The sequence below is a fragment of the Lampris incognitus genome, chromosome 13, assembly GCF_029633865.1.
Source record: "Lampris incognitus isolate fLamInc1 chromosome 13, fLamInc1.hap2, whole genome shotgun sequence".
In the NCBI taxonomy this organism is placed as follows: Eukaryota; Metazoa; Chordata; class Actinopteri; order Lampriformes; family Lampridae; genus Lampris; species Lampris incognitus.
The window spans coordinates 47,359,327-47,377,739 of NC_079223.1; the positions used below are offsets into that span (position 1 = coordinate 47,359,327).

Sequence of the window (18,413 nt, forward strand, 5' to 3'; positions counted from 1 at the left end):
TCTGTCTCTCTCACTCTCTACCACTATCTCTCTCTCTCCCTCTCCCACTATCTCTCTCCCTCTCTCTCCCACTACCTCTTCATCTTCTTCTCTGCTTGGTTGAAGCCTGCTGCTGAAATCCTCTTTGGCATCCCACCTCCCTGTCTCATCCCTCTCTCCCACTACTGCTTTTCTTCAGTCTGCTGCTCCCACTCTGTCACCTCTCTAAAACAACACACACACACACACATACGCACGCATGCACACACGCCTCCCTCCCGTATCGCCTCTCTTCCCCACCCAGAAGGTTGTGATGTTGGGGTCACAGTGGTGGAGCCACAAGGTGGGGGTCTCATAGGGCTCTCGGGGTGGAGGAGCAGAGTGATGAAGCGGGTCTCCTCGGTCACGGCGGGACACGGTGCTCTCGTGCAGGTGTGCTGGCAGGGCTTTGCTCCTGTTCAGGACCAGTCATTACGATGGGTGTGGTGCACGGGGTGAAGGTGGAGCTAATGTGTTGGCTCAGAGAGATGATGGATGACGTTGCTTGATGCTCTTTTTGAGGGGTTCGTAGTATTAAGTGCCTGTAAGGAATGACTGGGGCCATGTGATGCCCATCACATGGGCATCAAAGCTTAGAAAACTCCATCAGCGTCCATAGAGAAGGTGGCAGGAAGTGGCTCGGGAGGCAGCGAATATGAATTAGACTAGCGGCGAACACGGCATGGAAGCGGTTGACTCGGGTTGCCCCGGTGGCTCAGCCGATGGAGCGTGGGCCAGACGTCAAGGCTGAGTCCTGCCCGCGGTGGCCTGGGTTCGAATCCGACCCAGGGCCCTTTGCTGCATGTCTTCCCCTTTCCTGTCTCTCTTTTATGCCGTCAGATAACGTGAAAATACCCCGGTTGGTTAAATGACCAGCGAGCTCGCGACTTTAAGCCTTGTGTTGAGTCTCGCCAGCGGTCCAAGTGTTTAAACAGTTTTAAGGAATATAACCAGTGCATGAAATCGTTAGTCTGCTTCAAAAAAAAAAGGACTTTTGGGGCGTCCGGGTAGCGTGGCGGTCTATTCCGTTGTCTACCAACACGGGACCGGAGGTTCGAATCCCGTGGTACCTCCGGCTTGGTCGGGCGTCCCTACAGACACAATTGGCCGTGTCTGCGGGTGGGAAGCCGGATGTGGGTATGTGTCCTGGTCGCTGCACTAGCGCCTCCTCTGGTCGGTCGTGGCACCTGTTCAGGGGGGAGGGGGAACTGGGGGGAACAGCGTGATCCTCCCACGTGCTACATCTCCCTGGGGAAACTCCTCACTGTCAGGTGAGAAGAAGCAGCTGGTGACTCCACATATATCGGAGGAGGCATGTGGTAGTCTGCAGCCCTCCCCCGGATCGGCAGAGGGGGTGGAGCAGCGACCGGGACGGCTTTGAAGAGTGGGGTAATTGGCCGGATACAATTGGGGAGAAAAAAAGGGGGGGAAATCCCCCCCCCCAAAAAAAATCAGACTTGTGGAGATGGATGTCCAAGTTGTATGAGTGCTTTCTTTCCAGAATGAATTGTCAGTGTATATCAGTGTCGGTCCTGTTTTTACCACGGCTTTACTCCGCCGCTAGTTTTGTCGACCAGTCTTGTTAGCAGGTTCACTCATGTAAGTGTGTGTCTTTGTGTCTTTGTGTGTACGTGTTCAGGCACAGAGGACACCCGTCTGAATAACGAGTGCAACAGCGACCCAGTGTGTCCTCCTAAGTGTCGTTGTGAGTCCAGCGTCGTGGACTGCTCCAACCTGAAGCTCACCAAGGTCCCTGAGCACATCCCCGCGTCCACCACTGAGCTGTAAGACCACCACGATTCACTCAGGACCAGAACCGCGTTCGCCAACCGCTCCGGGTTCTCAGTCTAGCCTTAACCCGTTAAGATACCCCTTGATTTTGGAGCCCGAGGGCAAAAATGGCACGACATACCCCAGCTGAAATATCCGTTTCTCCGGAACAGCTCTGACAATATGCATGATCGTGGCCCCTCCAGAACGTGAGCTCTTGGTAGTTCCTTCCTGAGGTGTCGGGTTTAACCCGAGCATTACTGAAGGGGAGGTGGAGAAGCTCACAACACTGCAAAGTGAATTTGACCTCTGCCTAAAAAACAGAAATCATCATTTGAGTGAAAACATCTCCCTCATGCTTTGTCTCTCGAGCCTGTGGTTCAATGCTGCGGTTGCCTTGACTCCTGCCAGTTGTCTCTTCAGATCTGATTATATAGTGACCCAAAAAAAAAGGAAGGGGGGGGGGGTAGCGTGATCCTCCCACGCACTACGTCCCCCCTGGTGAAACTCCTCGCTGTCAGGTGAAAAGAGGCGACTGGCGACTCCACATGTATCTGAGGAGGCATGTGGTAGTCTGCAGCCCTTCCTGGATCGGCGGCGGTGGGTGGAGCAGCAGCCGGGATGGCTCGTAAGAGTGGGGTAATTGGCCAAGTGCAATTTGGGGGGAAAGAGGGGGAAATCTAAATAAATAAATAAATAAATAAATAGTAAGAAAATGTGCCATTTTGCAAAGGTTTTAGGTTTTACTATGGATATGCAGGCAGATCCCCAAAAAGCCTGTTGGGCGTCTCCAAGTGGCCACGTCATGCCAAGTGATGTTGTGGACATTTCTGGTGTGTAAAGCAACATGTCTTTGCATCACTCGTCTCCGTGCATGTGAGAGGGTGAAGCCGTGCCTCGTGTTTCTCTTTAGCTTTACTTAACGTGCATATCGGAGAGTTCTCACCAAGGTTTTAAGGATCGTGTGTTTGAACCGGTTGTGTTCTCCCTCCAGTCGCCTCAACAACAATGAGATCACCACGATGGAGGCAACGGGGGTGTTTAAGAACCTCTCCCAGCTCAAGAAGATGTAAGTGAGACATTCTTTGTCCCGTAGGTCAGAATTTATGGACGTTTATATTAAAAGCTTGTGGTATCCTGATCCAGTTTTCCATCCGTCATTTGTCACCTCGTATTTCATGTCACGTCTTTTCCACAGTAACCTTAGCAACAACAAGATCGCGGAGATCGAGGATGGGGCGTTTGAAGGGGCGGGATCTGTCATCGAGCTCCATCTTACCGCCAACCAGATCGACTCCGTTCGCAGTGGGATGTTCCGTGGCCTTGAGGGGTTACGCATGCTGTGAGTGGGACGCACACAAATGCATGCAGGCGTGCGGCAGCATGCCGGTACACTGAAGATGCTGCAAGGTGTTTTTCAATGATTGTTTATCAGTCTCCGTTTGACATTGTAATCTGTAGCGAGAGTAGGGTGCAGGTGGAGGAGAGCCTGGAGAGGTGGAGGTATGCACTGGAGAGAAGAGGAATGAAAGTCAGTAGGAGCAAGACGGAATACCTATGTGTGAATGAGAGAGAGGGCGGCGGAATGGTCAGGATACAAGGAGTGGAGGTGACGAAGGCATATGAGTTTAAATACTTGGGGTCATCTGTCCAAAGTAACGGGGAGTGCAGGAGAGAGGTGAAAAAGAGAGTGCAGGCAGGGTGGAGTGGGTGGAGAAGAGTGTCAGGAGTGATTTGCGACAGAAGGGTACCAGCAAGAGTTAAAGGGAAAGTTTACAAGATGGTAGTGAGACCAGCTATGTTATATGGTTTGGAGACAGTGGCACTGATGAAAAGACAGGAGGAGGAGCTGGAGGTGGCAGAGTTGAAGATGCTAAGATTTTCACTGGGAGTAACGAAGAAGGACAGGATTAGGAATGATTATATTAGAGGGACAGCTCAGGTTGGACGGTTTGGAGACAAAGCAAGAGAGGCAAGATTGAGATGGTGTGGACATGTGTGGAGGGGAGATGCTGGGTATATTGGGAGAAGGATGCTGAATATGGAGCTGCCAGGGAAGAGGAGAAGAGGAAGGCCAAAGAGGAGGTTTATGGATGTGGTGAGGGAGGACATGCAGGTGGCTGGTGTGACAGAGGAAGAGATGGAAACGGATGATCCGCTGTGGCGCCCCCTAACGGGAGCAGCCGAAAGTAGTAGTAGTGGTAGTTTATCAGTCTCCGTTTAACCCTGATGCCTCTGTCACCCCCTTTACACGTGGTTTTAAAATGCGTTTTTTTGCAATCGGAAAACGAGTGGACCGCTAAATATGACCACCAAAACGTTTTGTGAGCCGGTTACTCAAACCGCTTGCCGAGGTGGTGACAAGGACGTAACAGGAACATACGTCATCAACGCCGGATGTGATGGTTGTTTTGGTAACAGCGCGCCAACCTTCGAAAAACTGGAGAGAGAGAGAGGAGAGTGTGCGTGGTTGGAGTACAAGTGAAACGAGATGCCTCACCTCCATGTGGGCAGAAGAATCAGTCCTGTCAGTCTCAACAGCTGGATAGTCCATACATGCATATTAATGCTTGAAACATCTTCAAACTTTAGCTGTTGTTTTCACAGCTAGTCGGCAAATCTGGCGCTTGACTGACGCCCTTTGACCTTGTAGCGGAAGCGACGTAACTAACGAAATCTTATTGAAAAGCGACTTTGAATGTTAGAAAAGCGCTATATAAAATTGATTTCGTCTTCTTCTTCTTCTTCAGAGTACCGAAATGGTTGATGCTAGATCCAATGGGGTGTAAGCACGGAAGTAGCCGTGGTTGACTGGTGCAGCCATGATTGGCTGTCGCGTTGGCCAATAGACAACGCGGAACCTCGAAGCGCACTGACTTGAAACAAACGATGCGCACTGAAACATTTAGCTAGCTAGCTTACAACTGACCTTAACATTGCCAGATCGTACTGTAACCCTAACCCTGACCCTAACCCTACCTCTATTGCTATCGCTAGCTAACTAACGTTAACTTAATTCGCCCCAACTATTGCTCTGTCTGTCGGTCTGCCAGTCAGTGCGCTTTGAGGTTCTGCGCTGTCTATTGGCTGACGCAACAACCAATCACGTCTATTTCCGTGCCTACACGCCGTTGGATCTTGCATCAACCAATCTTCTTCCTCTTCTTCTTCTTCTTCTTCTTCTTCTTCAGAGTACCGAAATGGTTGACGCTAGATCCAATGGGGTGTAAGCACGGAAGTAGCCGTGGTTGACTGGTGCAGCCATGATTGGCTGTCGCGTTGGCCAATAGACAACGCGGAACCTCGAAGCGCACTGACTTGAAACAAACGATGCGCACTGAAACATTTAGCTAGCTAGCTTACAACTGACCTTAGCATTGCTAGATCGTACTGTAAACCTGACCCTAACCCTACCTCTATTGCTATCGCTAGCTAACAAACGTTAACTTAATTCGCCCCAACTATTTCTCTGTCTGTCGGTCTGCCAGTCAGTGCGCTTTGAGGTTCCGCGCTGTCTATTGGCTGACGCAACAACCAATCACGTCTATTTCCGTACCTACACGCCATTGGTTCTTGCATCAACCAATCGTCTTCCTCTTCTTCTTCTTCTTCGGAGTCACGAAATCTGATCACAAGTGGCCAGACACGGGCGTAAACGACGACCACTTGTGATCCGATCGCCCAAAATGCATTTTAAAGCCCAGTGTAAACAGGGTGTATATGACTGACGCAACCAAGTGAGACCGTCAGCGAGAAGACTGGATATTGCTGTATAATGAATGTAAATACTTGTCTCCACGTCAGAGTCCCTGCAGAATGTGACAAAATGATTTACAACACAGACAGGCAGACATGGCCACGATCACAGACACGTTGTCTCCTCGCTGTATGTGTTCTTGCAAGCTGCGGGTTTTCGAAGTCGCCTCTGCATCTCCCTCTTCTCTCCCAGACCCATGCACCAGCTGCCAGAGGGCTCGTGTTGAGCTTCGTAAAATGAAAAACAAAAACCCGGACACACTGCCGCTGTTGTCCGCAGGGACGCGTTAAGGCAAGAAAATACTGTAACGTGCATGGGTAAGAAGACACGCTGGCCGCTGGCTGGCGGGTCGGACCCTTTAGTCCAGTGTTTCTCAACCGGGGGTCCGCGGACCCCTAGTGGTCCGTGGTGTAATTGCAAGGGGTCCGTGAAAATAAAATATCTTTAAAAAAAGATCCTATGACATTTATAGAAATAGGATTATTTTACTCAAATGTGACTGAGACCTTTATCTACCTAAACTATAAAGGGTAGCAGGACTTTTTTCTCTAATTACATCTGTTTCACAAGTGTCATTTATTGTATTTTAATAAGAGATCTCGCTCCCGTTTGCATTGTTAAAAGTTACTGCATAAAAATGCTGTTGTTACATATATCTGAAAGTTACTGTATACATATTCTGTTTTGTTAACTATATCTGAAAGTTACTGCATAAGAATTCTGTTTTGTTAACTATATCTAAGTTACAACTGAAAGCTCTTATTTTTGCCCCAAAGAGTGAATAAATGCTATAATGCAATTTAAAATGCAGTTTCTACTGTTTCTACAAATTGTAACCCCCCTCCCCCAAGATCAGGTGGAGGGGTCCTCAGGGTAGATCAGAAATACGGAGGGGGTCCAGGACCCCAAAAAGGTTGAGAACCACTGCTTTAGTCTAGCGGTTAGTGATGTCGCCTTGTGGTGCAGTACACCTCGTATCGAATCCCGCACCGGGCAAGAAAATAACCGGTTACGTTATCATAAACATTAACATAAATACGCCAGGGGGATTGTATAAAGTAAAACAAATAAATTACATACTTAACTTAAATATTTTGTAAATCATAAAGTGCTTATATGTTTTTACAGCTTTTTTATTTTCACTATCAGATATTGATGAAATATATTGTTTGATATACGCAGACGGCTCAGGAAAATTAGGTTTCTTGCTAGAGAATTTAGATCTGTGAATATACATTTTTTTTAAGATAATTAGCAAATTGATTAAATAATACTGAGAATCGAGGTTCCTATCAAATTCAGTGTATCCAAACAATACAGTTTTCCAACTCAGGGTGAAATGAGGGTAAATATGATCAATAATCAAACGAGACAACCTACTCCACAGGTGTTTAGTGTGTGGGCAAGGCCAAAATAAATGAACCCATGTTTCATTAAACAAACCACAGAGAGAACAACTCACATCAATGTCCTTCTTAAGTCTCTGCAAATAATGATTAGTTGGATAGAATCTATGAATAATTTTGAAAGATATTTCTTTTACTTTATTAGTCAAGAGGAACTTATGAGGTAAAAGCCACATTTTTTCCCAAACAATTTTTTCACCAACAAAGGCAGACCAATAAGATAAGGCAGAGGGTGAGCTAATAATATCTTGCTGAAACAGTTGACGAATAATCTTGTTTTTGTTCTTGGTGTTCCATGAAAAGCATGCTTTCCCAACAGCTGTTTCAGTTACATCTACTGATTATAGGGAGATTAACATTCACATTAACACCTTTGAAAATTGAAACAATACCAGAGGGAACAGCATCAAAAACAATAGAAAACTCTTTAGGTGTAACAGGGAATCTATAATGTTGAATGAATTCAACATAAGGTGTGTGTCCTGGTCACTAGGGTTGATGCTAGATGGCTGAAACAAACGATGCGCACTGAAACATTTGGCTAGCTAGCTTACAACTGACCTTAACATTGCCAGATCGCACTGTAACGATAGCTAACGTTAACGCTTGCTAACAATGGAAATTCAAGAAGAGTTTAAACCCTAACCCTAACCAACAACCAATCACGTCTACTTCTGTGCCTACGCCTCGTTAGATCTAGCATCAACCCTGCACTAGCGCCTCCTCTGTCCGGGGGGGGGAACTGGGGGGAATAGCGTGATCCTCCCACGCACTGCGTCCCCCTGGTGAAACTCCTCACTGTCAGGTGAAAAGAAGCGGCTGGTGACTCCACATGTATCGGAGGAGGCATGTGGTAGTCTGCAGCCCTCCCCGGATCGGCAGAGTGGGCGGGGCAGGTTTTCGGACGGCTTAGAAGAGGGGGGTAATCAGCCAGATACAACTGGGAAGAAAAGGGGTAGGAGTTTTTTTTTTTTTTTTAAATCTCTTATTCTCTCAATTTCAGGATGCTGAGGAACAACAAGATCAGTTGTGTTCACAACAACAGCTTCACGGGGCTGCACAATGTCCGTCTGCTGTCCCTCTATGACAACCAGCTGACTACCATCACCCCCGGAGCCTTCGACACCCTGCAGACCCTCTCCACGCTGTAAGACCCTGGCGCTCACATTCAGCTGTGAGGTTTGATGATGACTGGCTCACTGCTCACTGCTCACTGCACCTTTCTGCTCCAAGGAACCTGTTGGCCAACTCCTTCAACTGTGACTGCCGCCTGGCCTGGCTCGGCGATTGGCTAAGAAGCAGGAAGATTGTGACAGGCAACCCTCGCTGCCAACGGCCCGCCTTCCTGAAGGAGATCCCCCTGCAGGATGTGGCTCTCCCCGACTTCCGCTGTGAGGAGGGTAAGTTGGCTTCTTTATCAAACACCTGTGGCCGTCTTCTTTGGCCTCATTTCTGCCGGGTTTCTCTTTTCATGTTGCTTCACGGGACCGAAAAAGGTCCCATGAAACAACATTTGGGGCACTGCGAGCTTACAAAAGTCGACATCTTTCCAAATGAAACGGAGGAGAGGGAACGAGATTTGACTGACAGCCAATCATGGCCTGGCATTTTTACAGGAATGTGGACATTAATATGCTATTAGCTAGTTTCATTCTGGTTTATCTCTCATCCATTAATGCCCACCCAGAAGTGCAGAATGACGTTACTAAAAGAATATTGTATTTCCCAGAAGAGAAAGACGTTCTTATGAGCACAAAAGTAAAGTATTGTTTTTTGTGAAAGTATTTATTTAAGTCAGGTCAAGTCCATTTTATTTGTATAGCCCATCCCCCCCATCCATTATCTGAACCGCTTATCCTGCTCTCGGGGTCGCGGGGGTGGTGGAGCCTATTCCAGCAGTCAGTGGGCGGCAGGCCGCGAGACACCCTGGACAGGCCGCCAGGCCATCACAGGGCCTTTGTATAGCCCGATAAAAATATATATTTTCACTCTTGTTAGCTCTGGTCAAATTTGTAATTTGTTATATTTGTGTAGCCCAATATCCCACATTTGCCCAGAGCAAACAAGAGTGAAAATATATGTTTTATTTCATGAGACCTTAAAGAAATTGGGTTATACCTTATTTATTGTAAATGCAGAGATCTATGTCTTTAAAAAGAGATGAAACCTCTGCAATAACAGATGACCCCTACTGTGCAACCCCAGCCTGTCTGGACATCACTGACTGAGGTTGTACTGATACATCCCTGCCAACAATCCGAGAGGTGCTTCAAACTGGCTGAGATAGACACATGATGATGGCCGTCTTTGTGCAAGGCTTTTGTTTGCTGCGCGGACGACTGCTGAGCGGCTCCTGAAGCCCGGGCTGCACAGCGGCTCCTGAAGCCCGGGCTGCAGAGCGGCTCCTGAAGCCCGGGCTGCAGAGCGGCTCCTGAAGCCCGGGCTGCACAGCGGCTCCTGAAGCCCGGGCTGCACAGCGGCTCCTGAAGCCCGGGCTGCAGAGCGGCCCCTGAAGCCCGGGCTGCAGAGCGGCCCCTGAAGCCCGGGCTGCACAGCGGCTCCTGAAGCCCGGGCTGCACAGCGGCTCCTGAAGCCCGGGCTGCAGAGCGGCTCCTGAAGCCCGGGCTGCAGAGCGGCTCCTGAAGCCCGGGCTGCACAGCGGCTCCTGAAGCCCGGGCTGCAGAGCGGCTCCTGAAGCCCGGGCTGCACAGCGGCTCCTGAAGCCCGGGCTGCACAGCGGCTCCTGAAGCCCGGGCTGCACAGCGGCTCCTGAAGCCCGGGCTGCACAGCGGCTCCTGAAGCCCGGGCTGCAGAGCGGCTCCTGAAGCCCGGGCTGCAGAGCGGCTCCTGAAGCCCGGGCTGCACAGCGGCTCCTGAAGCCCGGGCTGCACAGCGGCTCCTGAAGCCCGGGCTGCAGAGCGGCCCCTGAAGCCCGGGCTGCAGAGCGGCCCCTGAAGCCCGGGCTGCAGAGCGGCCCCTGAAGCCCGGGCTGCAGAGCGGCCCCTGAAGCCCGGGCTGCAGAGCGGCTCCTGAAGCCCGGGCTGCAGAGCGGCCCCTGAAGCCCGGGCTGCACAGCGGCTCCTGAAGCCCGGGCTGCAGAGCTGCTACTGCCCTATTCACCAGCCAGTTCCTGACAGGGAACGCTGGACTGCTCTTCAAACTCCCACAAACACCTCTCTCAGCTCTCCGCTGGTCCATATTACATTAAAAGGCCTCTGTCTTAATTTTCCTTCTCCCCTTTTATAATTCACATTTTTCACCTCCTCTTTTTCTCTCACTGTCTCTCTGGCCATCAGCTCGAGGTGTTGTGCTGTTTTTACACAGTCCGGCCTTCGACTTCAGTTTATCCTATCTCTGCATTTTTATTGATGTCTTTGGTCGGGTCGACAGCTTTTTGGTGTCTCTCATTCATTGCTGTGTGTACGTCGATGTAATTCGTTTCCTTCCTCTTCGTCAGCTCTCTGCTCCGGTTCAGTTAAATTCACATTTTGTTGACATTATGGACCAAGGTGACATGTACAAAGCACATGGAAGGGAAAAGGCGTAGCCTATGTTAAAGACGAGGATAAGAAAAAGAGACGTGGGCGTCCGAGTGGCGTGGCGGTCTATTCCCCTGCCTACCAACACGGGGATCGCCGACTCGAATCCCCGTGTTACCTCCGGCTTGGTCGGGCATCCCTACAGACACAATTAGCCGTGTCTGCAGGTGGGAAGCCGGATGTGGGTATGTGGCCTGGTCGCTGCACTAGCGCCTCCTCTGGTCAGTCGGAGCGCCTGTTCAGGGGGGAGGGGGAACTGGGGGGGAATAGCGTGATCCTCCCACGTGCTACGTCCCCCTGGTGAAACTCCTCACTGTCAGGTGAAAAGAAACAGCAGGTGACTCCACATGTATGGGAGGAGGCATGTGGTAGTCTGCAGCCCTCCCCGGATCGGCAGAGGAGCAGCGACCGGGACGGCTCGGAGGAGTGGGGTAATTAGCTGGATACAACTGGGGAGAAAAAGGATAAAATATATCCCCCCCCCAAAAAAGAGGTGTGAAACATGGAGTAATGATAATAACGATGGAGGTACTGGAGTGATCATTTTCTCCTCTTCGTGTGCTTTCTCCCAGGCCAGGAGGAGTCGAGCTGCGTGCCCCGGCCCCAGTGTCCCAGCGAATGCACCTGTCTGGAGACTGTGGTGCGCTGCAGCAACAAGCACCTCCGCGCCCTGCCGAAGGGCATCCCGAGAAACGTCACCGAGCTGTGAGTCCCCTTTATTAGCGTCGTTAACGCTAGTGATGCTAACGCGTCGTCTCTGGGTCCGCCGTGGACGCCCGGCCGGAGCCCTCAGATGGGGAGGGAGAGACAGACAGGGACAGAGAGAGAGGGAGGGATAAAAAGACGAGGAGAATTCAAAAGAGGTCCGGACAGAGTGGGGGATGACAGGATGCGGGGAAACGGGGGAAACAGATCCCATCGTCTGAACAGTAGAGAAGAGGGAAGACGTCAAGGAGTCAATAAAGCCTGCAGTTATTCTCTCAGACACATTCCTCCTCCTTGCTCCGCAGCCCTCAGGGCTGCTGCTGATGTCACTCCCTCGCTCCCAGCCAAGCAACAGCGTGTGTGTGTGTGTCTGTGTGTGTGTCTGTGTGCGTGTGTGTGTGTGTGTGGGTGTGTGTTTGGGGGTGTGAGTGAGGGCCAAATGCATGTTCACAGGAACAGAGGGGAGCAAGAGGACATTTTAATGAGCAGTTTTCAATGGAAAGGGGAAGGAATGGGATGAGTCTGGAACTTTCCAATACTGCTCAGAGTGGTTCACACACATGCACGTGCTCGTTCACACACACACACACACACACGGACACACACGGACACACATTGTGAGCCTGTAGGCCTGTCATTGTCCCAGCAGGTGTGACCAGGTGTGCCCCCTCGGTGCCTCGCTTTCATCTCGTCATCCGGAGAGTTCGCTACTCCATTATTATCCCAAGCGGCCTCTGCACCGTCATTACCCATCATTATCCCGAACCTGAAGGCCCCGACTAACCAGCAGCCCACTGCCCTCCCTTCCCCCCCCTCTAGTTAACAACAATAGCAGGAGAAAGCCCCCGCAGCCCCCTTTTCAGAGGGGCCAGGCCCTAAATCCACCATTCACAAAGGTGACAACCCTCTGGTAGCACTTTGGCACTTCTGGCAAACAGCAGGGTGGCTCATTGCTACAGGCATATCACATGCTCCTGCCCAACTCCCTCCCTCGCAACTCAGCTCAGCCTCTCCTCCCCTCCGACATCCGCCAGGGATGCTATAACACACACACACATAGGCATGTTCACACACATGCACACATTTCGCCGTCACACCGGGCTGTTATGGAGCAGCGTTCTGCTGCGTGGGTTTGACCGTGGCTGAAGACCAAGAAGTGAAGATTCCGGTTATCCTTGAAACGATGAGAGTAGATGATTGTGAGAGGGAAAAAAAAAACAGCACATCTGGTCCTGTGGAGCATCGCAGCACAACTGTGAGAAAGACACAACCGTCGGTCACATTAAAAAGACAATTACACAGCAGCCAATGTAATATCTGCATACTTTCTATAGCCAGGAAGTAGCAAGACATGTGGTCATGTGATGGTTTTAAACCAACCAACATCAACGCTCCAAGGTGAGAAGCACCACCCAAGAAGATCACATTGCGTGTAGATGGGGGGGAAAAGTAGCTAGGGAAGAGTCGGCTGCAGGCACAATCCCCATGAAAACAGGAAGAAGGGCCGTTACACTTATCGGCCATTAGTGAAGCCTGCACAGCTCCGGCGTGCCCGTCCCCAGCAGCTGTGTGCTGGGCGTGCTTTCCCACAGCTGACGTGGCTGAGTGAGATGTTGGTGTGTGTTTTCAGGTATCTGGATGGAAACCAGTTCAGTGTGGTGCCGAAGGAGCTGTCTACGTTCAAATACTTGCAGCTTGTGTAAGTCTGTCTCACTGCCTGCCTGTCTGTCTGTCTGTCTGTCTGTCTGATGACGCGCCCTCGCTCTGCACCCTTCAGGATCACACCATACCTGTAAGGTGAGGTAATGAAGTTCTAATGATGTCCTCTTATTTCCAGAGACCTGAGCAACAACAAGATCAACTCCCTTACCAACTCGTCCTTCGCCAACATGAGCCAGCTCACCACCCTGTACGTCCTGGCTAGCTGCTGGCTAGCTCCTGGCTAGCTCCTGGCTAGCCTCGCTCCTCCACGTCAGACTTCCTGTTTCATTCCAGCGATGACAGCAGAGTGGAAACAGCTGACTTTTGTTTGGTGTTTTGTTTTCTGTTTTTCCCATGACAGGATTCTGAGCTACAATTCTCTGCGTTGCATACCCAGCATGGCCTTCAGCGGTCTGCGCTCCCTGCGGCTGCTGTGAGTTTCTCCTCTTGCGTTCTGTTTGTGTTCATGCCTGACAAAGGAAATATGCTTTTCAACTCATCATTACACGTGTAAAAGTCTTCCGTTTTTCTTAGGACAGATGAAGAAACTCTGAAAAGATTTCATTCCTTTCTAGTGGGAATCTCTTTCCTTGGTTAGCGCGGTCGCCTCACAGCAAGAAGGTCCCGGGTTCGAACTCTGGGGTTGTCCAACCTTCGGGGTCATCCCAGGCTGTCCTCTGTGCGGAGTTTGCGTGTTCTCCCTGTGTCTACGGTGGGGTTTCTCCGGGTGCTCCCCTCCACCATCAAAAAGACATGCATGTTAGGGTTAGTAGTCCTGTCTGTGCCCCTGAGCAAGGCACGGCAAGACGAACTGGAGCTGGTTCTCGGGTGCTGCATGGCGGCTGCCCACTGCTCCTAGCTACATGCAGAACATAACTTCCCTACGAGGATCAATAGAGTATATCAAGATCCACCCATCCATCATCCAAACTGCTTATCCTGCTCTCAGGGTGGCGGGGATGCTGGAGCCTCTCCCAGCAGCCACTGGGCGGCAGGCGGGGGAGACACCCCGGACAGGCCGCCAGCCAATCACAGGGCGTGTACAGATATACAGGATGTTAAATATCGCCTTTACTTCAGAATGTTGAAATTTGAGGTATGTAATCTACCGGGGGGGGGGGGGTCTTCTTAAATACCACATTTATATAACCAGCTTGCAAACAAGCACAGCCATACTTCTGCTCATGCATCCAAAAAAAATTAAAAAAAATCTTTAAGTCAGGTGAGATTGGCTTGCTTAAAGAAATCGCCACTCGTGCAAATTCTTGAAAGAGACAAGACAGCCGTGAACAGGAAGTGAAGGGATCAAATGACCTGTTAGGAGTGACGCGCCATGTGTGCGGGTCTGCAGAGAGTTGAGCAGACGCCAAGGATGTCAGACTTCACTCGGATGAGCTGAGTACAGCCTGAACAGTAATGACAGCTCAGGAGCACACACACACACACACACACACACACACACACACACACACAACCTCTGGCCTGTTGTCCCATGCTAGACGGTACCGAACGAGGGAGCAGCACCACCCACGCTGTGTCTGCAGCCATGTGACCGGGGTGCCCGTGCTCCTGCCGGCGCCCCGGGCGCAGCGCTGCTGCAGCGTCGGAGCCAAGCGAGCCCCCCCTCACCCCCACCCCCCCCCCCACGACGCGCTGCGTAAAATGCCCCTGACGGTGATTGCTGCACAACGCCAGCCCCGCTTCACCGCGGCGTCTCTGGTTCCGCCTCGGGCCCCTTCGAGTTACGAAGACTTTGGCTGTGCGCGCTCGCTCGCCGTGAACTCCCGTAAAATAAAGCCGCCCGGGGAACAACAGAGATGTACAGTATAAACGTGTTGGGACAGACGGATGATGGAGACTTGATGCTGCGGCCAGAGAGGAAGGAGCAGGACTGCGTTACTCTGCAGCTCGGACGCAGCGCACAAAGACCCGGGGAGGAAAATATGAACGACTGAGCCAAACAACACTCATTATGACTGTGTGTGTGTCTGTGTGTGTGTGTGTGTGTGTGTGTGTGAGTTGGCGCATGCACCTATGATTACGTGCTCCTGTTCGCCGCCACATGGAACAACGCATGGACACATGTTTGTGCTCTGCATGTGTGCCTGTTTGTGTGCATGTGGGACAGACAGCCCTCCGAATAGCAGCCACGCATTTTACTGGTGACAACAAAGCCTCAACACAACCTCCGCACAACCTGTGTGTGCAGCAGGGCTAGGCCAAAACTACTGATCATTAGGACACACTAAACACAAGAGACTTTTGTTTTGTGCCTTCAGTGAGTGTCAGGTCTAGTCGTGGTTATTGTAGTCGTGGTTATTGTAGTTATGATAGTCGTGGTTATTATAAATATTATAGTTGTGGGTATGATAGTCGTGGTTATTGTAGTCATGGTTATGATAGTCATGGTTATGTAGTCGTGGTTATTATAGATATTATAGTCATGGTTATGATAGTTGTGGTTATTATAGTCGTTATTGTAGTCATGGTTATTATAGTCGTGGTTATTATAGTCGTTATTGTAGTCGTGGTTATTATAGTCGTGGTTATTATAGTCGTTATTATAGTCATGGTTATTATAGTCGTGGTTATTATAGTCATGGTTATGTAGTCGTGGTTATTATAGATATTATAGTCATGGTTATGATAGTTGTGGTTATTATAGTCGTTATTATAGTCATGGTTATTATAGTCGTGGTTATTATAGTCGTTATTGTAGTCGTGGTTATTATAGTCGCGGTTATGATAGTCGTGGTTATTATAGTCATGGTTATGATAGTCCTGGTTATTATAGTCATGGTTATGATAGTCGTGGTTATTATAGTCGTTATTGTAGTCGTGGTTATTATAGTCGCGGTTATGATAGTCGTGGTTATTATAGTCATGGTTATGATAGTCGTGGTTATGATAGTCATGGTTATGATAGTCGTGGTTATTATAGTCATGGTTATGATAGTCGTGGGTATGATGTCATGGTTATTATAGTCATGGTTATTATAGTCGTGGTTATTATAGTCGTGGTTATTATAAATATTATAGTCGTGGTTATGATAGTCATGGTTATGATAGTCGTGGTTATTATAGTCATGGTTATGATAGTCGTGGGTATGATGTCATGGTTATTATAGTCATGGTTATGATAGTCATGGTTATTTTAGTCATGGTTATGATAGTCGTGGTTATTATAGTCATGGTTATGATAGTCGTGGGTATGATGTCATGGTTATGATAGTCATGGTTATGATAGTCATGGTTATGATAGTCGTGGTTATAGTCATGGTTATGATAGTCATGGTTATGATAGTCATGCTTATGATAGTCATGGTTATGATAGTCGTGATTATTGTAGTTATGATAGTCGTGGTTATTATAAATATTATAGTTGTGGGTATGATAGTCGTGGTTATTGTAGTCATGGTTATGATAGTCATGGTTATGTAGTCGTGGTTATTATAGATATTATAGTCATGGTTATGATAGTTGTGGTTATTATAGTCGTTATTGTAGTCATGGTTATTATAGTCGTGGTTATTATAGTCGTTATTGTAGTCGTGGTTATTATAGTCGTGGTTATTATAGTCGTTATTATAGTCATGGTTATTATAGTCGTGGTTATTATAGTCATGGTTATGTAGTCGTGGTTATTATAGATATTATAGTCATGGTTATGATAGTTGTGGTTATTATAGTCGTTATTATAGTCATGGTTATTATAGTCGTGGTTATTATAGTCGTTATTGTAGTCGTGGTTATTATAGTCGCGGTTATGATAGTCGTGGTTATTATAGTCATGGTTATGATAGTCCTGGTTATTATAGTCATGGTTATGATAGTCGTGGTTATTATAGTCGTTATTGTAGTCGTGGTTATTATAGTCGCGGTTATGATAGTCGTGGTTATTATAGTCATGGTTATGATAGTCGTGGTTATGATAGTCATGGTTATGATAGTCGTGGTTATTATAGTCATGGTTATGATAGTCGTGGGTATGATGTCATGGTTATTATAGTCATGGTTATTATAGTCGTGGTTATTATAGTCGTGGTTATTATAAATATTATAGTCGTGGTTATGATAGTCATGGTTATGATAGTCGTGGTTATTATAGTCATGGTTATGATAGTCGTGGGTATGATGTCATGGTTATTATAGTCATGGTTATGATAGTCATGGTTATTTTAGTCATGGTTATGATAGTCGTGGTTATTATAGTCATGGTTATGATAGTCGTGGGTATGATGTCATGGTTATTATAGTCATGGTTATGATAGTCATGGTTATTATAGTCGTGGGTATGATAGTCATGGTTATTATAGTCGTGGGTATGATAGTCATGCTTATGATAGTCGTGGTTATTATAGTCATGGTTATGATAGTCGTGGGTATGATAGTCATGGTTATTATAGTCATGGTTATGATAGTCATGGTTATGATAGTTATGGTTATTATAGTCATGGTTATGATAGTCGTGGGTATGATAGTCATGGTTATTATAGTCATGGTTATGATAGTCATGGTTATGATAGTTATGGTTATTATAGTCATGGTTATGATAGTCGTGGTTATTATAGTCATGGTTATGATAGTCGTGGTTATTATAGTCATGGTTATGATAGTCGTGGGTATGATAGTCATGGTTATTATAGTCATGGTTATTATAGTCGTGGGTATGATAGTCATGCTTATGATAGTCGTGGTTATGATAGTCATGGTTATGATAGTCATGGTTATGATAGTCATGCTTATGATAGTCATGGTTATGATAGTCGTGGGTATGATAGTCGTGGTTATGATAGTCATGGTTATGATAGTCATGCTTATGATAGTCGTGCTTATGATAGTCGTGGTTATTATAGTCGTGCTTATGATAGTCGTGGTTATGATAGTCATGGTTATGATAGTCGTGGTTATGATAGTCATGGTTATGATAGTCATGGTTATGATAGTCGTGGGTATGATAGTCATGGTTATTATAGTCGTGGTTATTATAGTCGTGGGTATGATAGTCATGGTTATTATAGTCGTGGTTATTATAGTCGTGGGTATGATAGTCATGGTTATTGTAGTCGTGGTTATTGTAGTCGTGGTTATTATAGTTGTGCTTATGATAGTCGTGGGCATGATAGTCATGCTTATGATAGTCGTGGTTATTGTAGTCGTGGTTATTGTAGTCGTGGTTATTGTAGTCGTGCTTATGATAGTCGTGGTTATTGTAGTGGTGGTTATTGTAGTGGTGGTTATTGGACAGTGAGTCTGCTGCGTGACTTTGAACTGTAATGAGGTTACATCCACTGCCTCTGCTCTCACTCACTCACACAAGCACTGCACATGTCTGCACCGCCCTCAGCGTGGTCGCCCCTGTACAAGTCTCACTAAGCCCCTACAGACACACCAGCACGGACACACACACACCACACAGGAGTGCATGCACACACACACACACACACACACACACACACACACACACACACACACACACACACACACACACATGCACACTCACCCTCACACTCAACC

General features: G+C 48.2%; 1 protein-coding gene across 1 annotated transcript in view; it reads left to right on the plus strand.

The window, feature by feature from the left end:
* slit1a (slit homolog 1a (Drosophila)) overlaps positions 1-18,413 on the plus strand; it is a 172,155-nt gene that overhangs the window by 136,588 nt on the left and 17,154 nt on the right. Inside the window, exons 15-23 of the mRNA XM_056291571.1 lie at positions 1,658-1,802; positions 2,783-2,857; positions 2,987-3,130; positions 7,955-8,098; positions 8,185-8,351; positions 11,063-11,195; positions 12,826-12,894; positions 13,033-13,104; positions 13,258-13,329. Coding sequence (XP_056147546.1) covers positions 1,658-1,802; positions 2,783-2,857; positions 2,987-3,130; positions 7,955-8,098; positions 8,185-8,351; positions 11,063-11,195; positions 12,826-12,894; positions 13,033-13,104; positions 13,258-13,329 — 1,021 coding nt within the window. The remainder of the gene's footprint in view (positions 1-1,657; positions 1,803-2,782; positions 2,858-2,986; positions 3,131-7,954; positions 8,099-8,184; positions 8,352-11,062; positions 11,196-12,825; positions 12,895-13,032; positions 13,105-13,257; positions 13,330-18,413) is intronic.